This window comes from Hemicordylus capensis, chromosome 2 (genome assembly GCF_027244095.1).
Source record: "Hemicordylus capensis ecotype Gifberg chromosome 2, rHemCap1.1.pri, whole genome shotgun sequence".
In the NCBI taxonomy this organism is placed as follows: Eukaryota; Metazoa; Chordata; class Lepidosauria; order Squamata; family Cordylidae; genus Hemicordylus; species Hemicordylus capensis.
This window is the reverse complement of record NC_069658.1, coordinates 211,685,070-211,697,397: the sequence shown is the minus strand read 5'-3', so window position 1 is coordinate 211,697,397 and position 12,328 is coordinate 211,685,070. Positions and strand designations below refer to the sequence as shown.

General features: G+C 48.2%; 1 protein-coding gene across 1 annotated transcript in view; it reads left to right on the top strand.

Annotated features, from left to right (window-relative positions):
• Nucleotides 1-4,100: 4,100 nt before the first annotated feature.
• LOC128348150 (nuclear receptor ROR-beta-like) overlaps nt 4,101-12,328 on the top strand; it is a 44,733-nt gene continuing 36,505 nt past the window's right edge. The window contains exon 1 of the mRNA XM_053303805.1: nt 4,101-4,356. Coding sequence (XP_053159780.1) covers nt 4,350-4,356 — 7 coding nt within the window. The 5' untranslated portion in view covers nt 4,101-4,349. The remainder of the gene's footprint in view (nt 4,357-12,328) is intronic.

The following is a 12,328-nucleotide window of genomic DNA, read 5'->3' as shown; positions in this document are numbered from 1 at the left end:
CCCCTCTGCTTCTAATGCCTCAGCTTAGCACATGTTATAAATGCATCCAGGGTGGTGCTAAGGGGTGTGTACCAGTGTTCTCTCTAATTTCCCCCCACTGTGTGCATAATGAGCTTTGTTCTGGGCAGCAGGATCAAGGCACTGTGTGCGCACCTACATTCGGAATGAGGCCTTCCCGATTCAACCTGAGTCACCTGAGGGGGCTCTGCTCTGGGTGCCGACAATGAGGGAGGCTTGGCTGTCGTGCACTCGGGACAGGGCCTTCTCTGTGGCTGCCCCCAGATTCTCCCAGTGGCCATTCGCTCCTCAGACTCCATCACAGTTTTTAGAAAGCTTGTTAAATCTTTTTATCCAGGCCTTTACCTGATGGTTTCTATTGCTGCTTCTGTGTGTTTTACCCGTGTATAGTTTGTATGTTTGTATTTTATAGATTTTAAATTAGATTTGTTTCAATATTTTTAGCTTAATATTTTTATTGTCATTTTAATTGGATGTTTTTTAACTTTTGTAAACCGCCTCGAGATCGTTTTTAATGAAAGGCGGTATATAAATTTAACAATTTAAAAAAAGTAAAAAATAAAAACCTGAGCGGGATCTAAAATGAATTGAGCAGACATCAGGAAATGTTTCCAAAATGACAATGCATGCATGCATACATACATACATACACTGGACACAACTCTCACGTCCTGTGGGCCCAATCCAGCCATAGGGCACAGGAACTGACATGTTCTTCTGTTGCTTAAACCCATGGCCCCAAGCGCCTAGCTCTGCTCTTTCCGTGGTCAAGCGTGTTTTTGAGTCCTCCGATACCCCACCAGTTGAAAGTGACATCCCAGGCAAGGAATCCACACCGATGTCCTTCACATCTGATGACAATCCTAATTAACAAGTATTTACTGTGACTAACACCACACCCTAGCAGCAGATTAAAAGAAGCAGAAGAACCTAAAGACTCTAAACATATAATTAGGAAATTTTCCATGCAGTTCATCCTCCGCCCTTTGGAAACTCTTGACGTAATCTGAGTTCTCGCGTCCAATTTGAGGAGAAGTGGGAAAGGCAGAGATGATTGCTATGGCATGTGGGTCACACTCCGGAGTGACCACGAGAGAGAGGGCAGGAAGCCGGGGATACAGATCGGACAAGGCCTGAAGCTGAAGGACGGGATGGGCAGAGGGGTTGGGAAGGGGGACCACCTGGGATGGGATCAGGGGCGTAGCTATAATTGAGCGGATGGGTTCAAAGAACCTGGGCCCCCCAGCTCCTGAGGGCCCTCCAACTCCACCCCTCCCTATTTTCTTAATTTGAGGGGCCACCGGGGGGAGGGGTGAACACGGGCATCAGCGGCTCCTCAATCTCTTTCCCATCCATTCTACCCATAATCTTTTTGGCTGGAGATGCCAGGTGCCCACACTGGGGCGAAACATCCCAACTTCATGTATACTCTGTTGGGATCTGAGCTGTCGGTGACTGACCAGGAGAGGGATCTTGGGGTCGTGGTGGACAGCGCGTTGAAAGTGTCAACTCAATGCGCGGCAGCTGTGAAAAAGGCCAATTCCATGCTAGGGATCATTAGGAAAATAAAACGGCTAATATTAGAATGCCCTTAGACAAAACTATGGTGCGGCCACGTTTGGAGTACTGTGTACAGCTCCAGGCACCGTATCTTAAGAAGGACATTACAGAACGGGATGAGGTGCAGAAGAAGGCAGCCAAGATGATCAGGAGCCTGGAGCACCTTCCTTAGGAGGCAAAGCTACAGCATCTGGGGCTTTTTGGTTTGCAAAAGAGGTGACTATGGGGGGGGCATGATAGAGGTGTATAAAATTATGCTTGGTGTAGAGAGAGCAGAGAGAGAGAATTCCCCCCACCCTCTCTCACAACACTAGAATCAGGGGTCATCTCATTAAACTGATCGCCAGGGAATATAAGACCAACAAAAGGAAGTACTTTTCAAACAACACATAATGGAATTCTCTGCCACAGGATGTAGTGATGGTTGCTAACTTGGAAGGCTTTAAAAGGGGCTTAAGACAAATTCATGGAGGAGAGGTCTATCAATGGCTACTAGTCTGGTGGCTACAGGCCACCACCAGCCAGAGGCAAGATGCCTCTCAATCCCAGTCGCAGGGGAGCAACAGCAGGAGAGAGGGCATGCCCTCACCTCTTGACCGTCGTGGGCTTCCCAGAGGCATCTGGTGGACCACTGCAGGAAACAGGTAGCTAGACTAAATAGGCTTCCTTGGGCCTGATCCAACAGGGCTGTTCTTATGTTCTCATCATGTTCTTATAATCTATACACGTACTGCCTTCTCCTGAGCTAGTTAATTGTGCCATCCAGTGGTGCATGGGCCAGATCTCTGCAAGACACCTGTTAGGTCACCAGATCAAGGCCCACCATGACAAGAAGGTACAAATTCTAGTTTTGAAAGCCTTTAAAAGTTGCTGCACCATGGTACACAAAACAAAATAATGTTGTAAGGACGTCTGTCACTGCTGATGATCCTCCAGTTGTGTTCTCCTCCCTCCAACAAGTGGCACTGTTGGGGACCAGGATAAATTTCTTAAAGGGCTGAAGTTTGACTTGCGAAGGCTGAAAGGAAAAGTGTGCCCTCGAGTCGGTGTCAACTCCTGGTGACCACAGAGCCCTGTGGTTTTGGTAGAAAACAGGAGGGGTTGACCATTGCCATCACCCGCGCAGTATGAAGGCTTGGTGTCCGACCTCTGTGGGGTCTCCTGGGAAGGGACTCCTGACCTTGAAGAATATTGTGCATCATCTCAACAAAAGATGCTGGTCAGGACAACCTAAACTATCAGTATGTCGGGGCACCTTCTTTAAAGGGATAGGTGAAAGAGATTGGGGTGGTGGTGTTAAGATTTAATTTATGGAACTCACTGCCACAAGATATGCTGACAGCCACTGACTTAGATGGCTTTAAACAGGGATTGAATAGATTTCATGAAGGACGGCAGGGTCTGACATAAGAACATAAGAACAGCCCTGCTGGATCAGGCCCAAGGAGGCCCATCTAGTCCAGCATCCTGTCTCACACAGTGGCCCACCAGATGCCGTTGGAAGCCACAGGCAGGAGTTGAGGGCATGCCCTCTCTCCTGCTGTTACTCCCCCGCAAATGGTACTCAGAGGCATCCTGCCTTTCAGGCTGGAGGTGGCCTATAGCCCTCTGATTAGTAGCCATTGATAGACCTCTCCTTATGTGATGGAATTTAAAAACAGTGGCTGACGTACCGAGGAAACTTACTCAAGAGTTGCGGCATTGACTTTAAAAGGACAAGTTAAGAAACGCTTAACTCGTCCTTTTCATTTCAGTGGGACTACTTTGAGTAATCCCCTTCAGTACCCCAGCCAATACATTTTTAAAAATATGAATCTATATGACTGCATACTTCATAGCCGTCCATAAAAAGCATGCTTTCATGTGCTTTTTAATTGTTTTTAAAAAGAGATTTAAAATGAGAGTCCACCGTGGTGTAGTGGCTAGAGTGCTGGACTAGGACCGGGGAGACCCGAGTTCAAATCCCCACTCAGCCATGAAACTAGCTAGGTGTGACTCTGGGCCAGTCACTTCTCTCTCCGCCTAACCTACTTTACAGGGTTGTTGTGAGCAGAAACCTAAGTATGTAGGACACCGCTCTGGGCTCCTTGGAGGAAGAGCGGAATATAAAATGTAATTTTAAAAAAATAAAAATTAAAAAACACACCTGAAAGGAAGCAAAACTAGAATGGAAAAGCCGGATCAAGTGCCTGCAGAAGCGAAAAGGAGGCAAGCGAGAGAGATCAGATTTGCAACTGTATCACATCCCGCCCCAGATTAGGAAACCGGAGCAGAAATAACATAACAAGAACAGCGGGATGCAGCGCTTGGAAGTGGCAAACAGAGGGAGGAGGCGGGCCCTGGAACTGGGGTGGGTGGAGCTTCCAGGGCGAAATTGACAGGAGGTGGGCGGGGCCTGCAGCCAGGGGTTCGTCATGTGAGTTTCCCCATGCTTCGCCTATTGCAGAAAGTAGGTTACCAGATCTCCGAGAGCGTTTGGCAGAGAGCGAGGCAGAGGCTGGGGAAGGAGTTGAGGAGGAGGAGGAGGAGGAGGAGGAGGAGGAAGGCTCAGTCCCTTATTGGCAATAATTAGGCTAGCAAAACAGAAACAAGAGCAGAGAGAGGAAGAGGAGGGAGGGAGGAAGGAAGGAACCAAAGAAGACCCCAAGCTTAGAGACTTCGTCTCTCTTTCTCTCTCTTATTTTCTCTTCCTGCTCCTGCCAGGAGTTTTATTTCTAAATTTTTCATGCTATTCCCAGAAGAGGCTTAAGTCCAAAGAGACCGGCGTGAAGATGCGAGGTAAGGCGACCTCTGTTGTTTCAATGCCTTTGGTGGCGCACCACTACCAAATGGACACCATCCAGCCCTGGAACTGAAGCACTTTCCAAGTATCCTGGGTGTGGGGTGGGTGAGTGGCGGGGGGGGGGGAGTTGCAGGGCAACCCTGTAGCGTGTTTACTCACAGGTAAGCCCCACGGGGTGCAATTGCACCCAGGTTAGTGCGCATGGAAATCCAGCCTCAAGGCATCCTCTTGACATCCCAGGGGCTGAGGAAGTGCTTGGTTTGGGGCTGGATCATGCCCCAGCCTTGTTTTGAACCTTAGGGTTTTCTCCCAAGATTCAGCAAGCTTCGTGGTGGTGTCACTTTCCAGTGGCAGCAGCCAAGCTGAACTTTATGGCATGCATATGGCTTAGAAATAATGTGTTTGTGGATTTTTTTTTTTTTTTAAAGAAAGAAATGTGTGCAGTGCTGAAATATATCGCCTTATTGGGGGAGATAAAGTTAAGCTTCAATATACAGTAGGAAGTATTGGCCTGAAGCATTGGGCTTACTGTTTTGCATCTCAGGCTGTATTGTTTTGCTTTATTTTGTATGTGCCGTGTGTTCAAAACACAGTCCGTCCGTTTGGTTTTCAACCGCGAAACAAAAGGCATAGATTGGACACCGAATATGTATATATGGGCAAAGGCGTCATTTTCTGCATAATTTTTATAAGAACCCACAAGGCAGCAAGAGAAAGAGAGAGCTTGTGTGTAATAACATCAAATTATAATGTCATAACTTTGTACACGGAAGTCGTTTGTTGCTAGGAGGGGTTTAATTGAAAGGTGGAATTCTGTATACGTACCACCGTCTGCATCTGCCCATGATTCCTTGCAGTTACGAATCAAGATTTCTAAAAAATTTAATCATATTTTTTGCCAGTTTTGAGCGTTTCCTTGAGATTTTTCCTCCAGAAAATCTCTTAATCTCTGTCCTCCCTTCCACAATATGTCATTTGGGATATAATTTGATGGGTCCTCTTAATAAGAGGATTTTTGCTGGCATTCAGAAGGAGCGAGCTGCGTCGGAAAAAGTCATCTGACGCTGATTATTTTCATCCGAGTGCGCAGGAACGAAGGGCCATGTTTAATTTCCAGCACAGATGAGGTTTGGGGGGCTCAGGTCTGTCTAGAAATGCCACTCAGAGGTGCACCTCGGTAATTTTGGAGCCTGGACCTAAAGGCCTTTGGAGGCCCCCCTACTGCAAGTTAAGCATCATCCCCCCTACACACACACAACACACACACACACACCGTTATACACACAATATTTTAACACATGGGTTATTGAGGGCATAAACAGCAACTGAACTCACAAGAATGTAAGAATATAAAACAGGTATATTTATGCAAATATGCATTAGCAGAAACATTTCAGCACACAACTTAACATATTCCCACCCCACACATTTCTTTCCCCACTCCCCCCTCTGTCTCTAAAGCACCCGGCACAGGTCACAGTCACACACAGCCGCCCGGAGCAGTGCGGGCCAGTGGCGATTACACCACCCAGGACAGACCAAAGAGGATTTGGGGGGCCCCCGGGGCATGTGGAGGCCCTGGAGTTTGGCCCCGAAGTCCAGGGGTAAGAGCGCCACTGATGCCACTCACTGATCTGGAAGTCCTCCCCGCATACACCTCTAAGAAATGCACTCTGTATATGCCCAGGGGAACTTCTGTCTCTTGTTTCACCATCTCTTTCTGGCCAAAGTTAAGTCCTAGCGAATGGCCTGATTTCACATGATTTCCTTCTTCTTCTGGATTTCCAAATGGAAGAAGATAATAACAGCAAGTGTGATCCTTATGGAAAGAATTGATAGGGGGGTGTGTGTATATGTTTGTGTGTGAGAGAGAAAGAAAGTTACATTGGTTTTTTGGTGGTGCTTTTTTAAAAAAAAATTATTTAAATAAGTCATATCTGGTCTCACTGCTTGAACATGGAAGCAGAGATTTTAAAAGAGGGAGGGACGAAGGAGAGAGAAAGGTTGCCTGGAAAATATTCCACCAGGAAGTCAAGGGTGGGGTGAGAAGACAGAAGAAGCGACTGGGTTTTTTACACCATCTAGTAATTCCCACTCTGCTTTGTTTGTGGCAGGATTTGGCCCTTTTAGCTGTCAACCACTTCTTTAAGAGTTTGATTCCTGTGCAAACTTCCACATAATAATTTACAAATATGTATTTTGCAGATGTCCTTCTTCTGCTGTGGCTGCTGTGATGGGCATGATATTTGAGCAGTGGAAAAGCAGGGCACAGGGGGATAGAAACCCCCAGCCTCGTTTTATAAACCATTAGGGATGGATTAAGCAATCTAAGAGTAGGGCAGGTCTGAGAGAACCCCCATACAGATCCACGGATGGAAAGAGCTTGTGTGTGATGTCCCAGAACCTGAACTATTGTCTAAATCAGGAGTTTTCAACCTTGGTTCCCCAGTTGATGGCGGACTACAACTCCCATCATCCCCAGCCACGATGCCTGGGGGTGATAGGAGTTGTAGTCCAACATCTGTGGAACTAGCTTTGCGGACCCCTGGTTTGCATTTATAGGACATGGTGATTAATTTGAACCTTGCAGCTAGCCCAGGGTTAGAAATAAACTCGCCCACTAAGAAAAATAGCTCCTCTGGACTTCTCAGAGGCTGTTCATGGGCTGCTAAGAGCCCCCAGTGTCAGGAAGGTTGCCAGCCGAGGGGCACACACCCTTTCGGCCTGCTCTTGTGGGCTGAATCGTTCGTACTAACTGCTGAATCGTTCGTGGGATGAAATCACGCATTTTGCCAGCTCTGATGCCGCATGATTTTCTTTTTCCGTTTTAGTTCATGCCATCCGCTGACCCATTTTTGAGGGGTCATGACCTATGGGTTAGGGAAAAGAAACCTGTTTTACAGGACTCTGAAATCAGGAAGGACGTATTATTCTCAGTTGCACATGTGGAGTGTTGTATATCTGGAGGAGGCTAGGAGGCTTCCTTCTCTGCCTCTAAAGCTGCAAACCTGCAGAATCCTACTGAAGTCTGTCGGGCTTATTTCTGAGAAAACGTGCCTAGAACCAGCCAGGCCTGTTGATGGCAAAGAATAAGCGATCTTCTGTTGATCGCTTTTCTCTGACTGGGTAGGAATTCTCAGGCTCTTGAGTGACACACAAATCCCTTTATCCTTGAAGAGCAGTTCTGTGTAACTCAAAAAGCTTGTGCATCTCCCCGCCAAGCGTGGTACCAACTTCATGTATGATATGCTTTCACTGCTTGGTTTCATTTCACTGTTTTCATTTGCTACAGGCTGTTGCTATTGCAGCATAAAGAGGTTTGGCTGGAATACCTATTTCTGGGCCTGCTTTTCTGTTCAGACTGCCAGTACACACACACACACACACACACACACACACACACACACACACAAGATGAAGGGATCTGTGTGAGCCAGAGCTGTGCTTTCATGCCAAAGCAAGGCTTTGCTTTTCCTCTTTCTCCATCCCTCCTCCCAGGGATGAGTCCTCTGCGTTTCTGAAGCTCTTTTAGCTTTGCCTTTATGATCTGGAATTGGGGCAGTTCAGGCCTCTGTTCCCAAATCCCCCGGGGTTTTGAGAATTCAGATTCACCCGTGGTCCCTCATCTTCCTCGCTGACGCAAGCCTGATGTTGCATCACCAGAGCCGCCGCCATGTTTTCGGCATGGTGGCCATTTTGATGCGCTGTGCAAGCACGCACTGCCTCTGAGCCAGTAAAACACAATGGGAGAGGCTGCCGAACTCAAAGGCATCGGGAGGGAAATGCAACGGCGAAAGTGCGCAGAGACAGATGCTGGGCGGCGGGGGGGGGGGGCGGAGAAAACACCACAAAGCTGCAGGAAAATGTTTCTCCCATGTTAATCGCTCAGCTTAGAGGCTGGAGCTTGGGTGGGTGGGTGGGCAGGACGTAATCCAACTTTCACCACTGGGGAAGCAGAACTGCGCACTGCGCCTGGCATGAAAGAAGCAACCGGCTGCTCCCTCGCTCGAATCCCTGGACCCCAGGGCCCCCCGCCCCCAATTCCATCCCCACCCTATGCACACATGTTTTCTACTTTCTGCATTGGCCAAAGCTCCCTCCCCTGCTACGTCAGGCCCATGGCCGCCATTTTTTGTGCTCGGCACCTCAGCACCGCCTCCCTGCCGTCCTGCTGTGGTGACAACACAGTGTGTGCCACCCACGCCTCTTCCCTTCCCCGTCTCCTTTTGTTCTTACTGACGGGAAAGGAAAGCATGAGTCCTGGTTGTGTTGGCCTCGGATCGGTTTGCGCATCAGCCCGTGTGGCCGTAGCCAGACGCGACCTTTCTCGGGCTTCTGTCATGGCTTGGCAAAGTGATTTTGGGCCGTGAATTTAAGCCAGCCCCAAGCCCCATAAGGCCGCACTGAAATGGCGTCAGCTGTTCGGTGGAAAGGGTGCCTCTGAGCATGTGCAGCTAAAATTTGCCACGGCCGGGTGGGCCTAACAGTGGTAGGGCTCTGGCTTCACACCTCCCCGTCCACCCTGGCTGTCTAAAAATCCATGCTGCTCGTTTGGGTCCTGCCCTTCCTTCAAAGTCATGGCCTTCCCCCTTTATCATCAAGCCAACCCTGCGAGGTAGGTTAGGCTGAGAGACAGTGCCTGGCCCAAGTGCCCCAGTGGGCTTGGTGGCCGAGTGGAACTTTGAACTGGGTTCTCTCCGGTCCTACCCAAGAGTAAGGAGGGGTCTGCCTCCTTGCATATTGCAAAGAGGTGGGGCCCACGTTTGATTTTAAAAGCAGATGTGATTGGGCAGGGGGAGGGGGCCTACAGCCAATAGGAACAGAGGAAGCTGCCATATACTGAGTCAGACCATTGGTCCATCTAGCTCAGTATTGCCTACCCAGACTGGCAGCAGTTTTTCCAAGGTTGCAGGCAGGAATCTCTCTCAGTCCTATCTTGGAGATGCTGCCAGGGAGGGAACGTGGAACCTAGATGCTCTTCCCAAAGTGGTTCCATCCCCTGAGGGGAATATCTTGCAGTGCTCACACATTAAGTCTCTCGTTCATATGCAACCAGGGCAGACCCTGCTTAGCTAAGGGGACAAGTCATGCTTGCTACCACCAGACCAGCGCTCCTCTCCAATCTTACCCCCCACCCAAAGAATGTTTGGGATGGGTAACAGAGCCCCTATTTGGCATGCGGAAGGCCTCAGCCAGCTTCTATCCCTGGCCACATCTCCTGGTAGGCCTAGGACGGTCCCTGTCTCGTACACTGGAGAGCTGCTGCCAGTCAGTGTTGACAATACTGAGCTGGGTGGACCAAGGGTCTGACTCGGTATAAGGTGGATTTGTCAATTAACATTACGTCCCTTTCTTGTGGTGGGAAGGACTTTTATTTGAACCTGTTGATAAAGTTCAGCCGCTGGCCATCAACAAGAACTTTTTCTCAGTGTGTTGCTGTCATCTGATGCCTATGCTTTGAACAAAGCAGCAGAGAAATAAACCGGTTTCTTTTTCATATCCTTGAGGACTGGTGCTAGTTTTTGTCTGCCTTTTATGTTCTAAGCATGGGGTCATACCTCAGTGTACTTTGGCATGCAAAAGGCTGCAGGCACCGACCCTGGCAGCATCTCCGGGTAGGGCTGGGAAAGACTCCTGCCTAAAAACCTTGGAGAAGCTGCTGCTAGTCAGAGTCGACAGTCCTGAGTTTGATGGACCAAGGATCTGACTCGGTAGAAGGCAGCTTCCTATGTACCCATTTATTTATTTATTCATTCATTCATTCATTCATTCATTCATTATTTAATACATTTATATACTGCCCCATACCAAAAAAAAAAGTCCCTGGGTGGTTCACAGTATAAAACCAATGAAACCATTAGCATAATTAAAACAATTTAAAATACAATTTTTAAAAAAACCCACTCTAAAACTGAAGCTTTAAAATTATAAACTAAAAAAACAGGAATGTTTTGATGTCCTCCTTGAAAACATTCAGAGAAGCGGGGACTCTGGTTTCATTAGGAAGCGGGTTCTGGAGTCCCGGGGCAATGTCCCAGGCATTTATTTGATTCTTTGCTGCTGCTCTTTATACTCTGTATTGCTTTTATGCTTTTGTTTTAAATTTTTAATCAGATTAGTTTTATATGTTTAGCTTAATATTTTAATGGTGTCTTTTTTGCCATCTTGTGTTTAAATTTTTTGCTGTAAACCGCCTCGGGATTGTTTTAATGAAAGGCGGTATATAAATTTAACAATAGACAAACAAACAAACTCTAGAAAAGGCCCAGTTTCGAGTCCCCACCAACCGAACTGGTAGCAACTGCACCTCCCTGGATGATCTTAACAGGCGGTGGGCTTGATGATGATGTCTGTGTACGATGCGTTTGTTTGCAAGGACATATAAGTCGGCCTCCTATGTTCATGCCAAGTCTGATTATTGGTCCATCTGACTCAGTGTAGTCTACACTGACTGGCAGCAGCATTCCTGGGATTTCAGGCAGGGGTCTTTCTCGGCCCTACCTCAAGATGCTGTCAGGAGTTGAACCTGGAGCCTTCTGTCTGCAGAGCAGGGGCTCTGCTACTAAGCAACGGTCACCACTCTTAACTTTGACTCCAGTTTTCCACAGAAGGCATAATTCATTTATGGAACTCACTGCCACAGGATGTGGTAATGACCATGGGCTTCAATGGCTTTACTAAATGAGGATTAGATGGATTCATAAAGGATAGGTCGATCAGTGCTTATTAGCTTGCCTAGCTGTATGGAACCTCCTTGTTCAGGGGCAGTCTACCTAGGGTTGCCAGCCATGTCCCCCGGAACTTAGGGCAGCCCCTGTATTTTGGCTCCTACACCCGGCTGCTAAATTCCACCCGGATTAACACGGATTTCAGATGCACTGCCTGGATTTTACTCTGGATCCAATCACATGGGAGGGCAGAGAAGGAGGGGAAAGTATACACATCTGTCAAATAAATAAATACATAAATAAAATGCAAATTAGTTGCTGTATACATTCGGCTGCCCAGATTTGGGAAGCTTCAATATGGCAACCTTAAGCCTGCCTCTGAATACCTGTTGCTGAGGAACCCCAGTAGAAGAGGGCTCTTGCCTTCACACCCTGCTTGTGGGTGTCCCAGAGGTATCCGACTGACCCCTCTGGGAAGCCGAACAAGATGGATCTTTTGGTTTGGGTCCAGCAGGGCTCTTCTTAGGGTGCTCTTAGCTCTAGAGTTAGGAATAAAACCTCCTTGTTCAGAGGCAGTCTATCTCTGTGCCAGGGTGCTGGATAAAAACATCAGTGGAGATCTGTGGCCACCATGAGAAGCAGGAGGCTGGATCACTTTGGTCTCACCCAGCAGGGCTTCCTTTGCATGCGTATGTCCTTAATCATAGAATCCTAGATTGTTAGAGTTGAAGGGGTCTTTGGAGGTCCTCTAGTCCACCCCCCCAGTTCAGTATTCCCTCTAAGGCATGCTCATGTGCACACAGGCTGCTCACAAACTGCTCACAAGCTGCAAGAGCATCCATGATAGATGTCCATCCAGCCTGTTTGAAAACTTCCGGTGAAATAGAAGTGGTGGTTCACACTTTACATTTCCACGTCGATCCTTTACGTCCGAATCGCGTCCGAATCACGGCCAGAACCGCTTTATGAAACGAGCGAGCGGCCACTGGCTCTGTGTCCAAAGTTTCCATGTCCAAAGCCTTGTCAAGAGAGAGAAAGAGAGAGAGCTCCGTGCGGCGCACTGGAAACCAAACATCTGGTCTAGACGTTTTAATTTCCTCCTGGACATTCCTCTCTCTCTCCTTCCTCCCGCAAAATGGTCACCATCCCCTCCCCTCCCGGTGTTATATTTACCCTCCCGTTTCCCCGCGGGGGTCCCTGACCGCGTTCCGGGCAGCTTGGCTTTGCCCGGCGTGATCCAGGTGGCTTCGTCAGGGGCCTCCCGCTTTGCGTGTTTTGTGCGAGCCGGGCTGAAAGAACC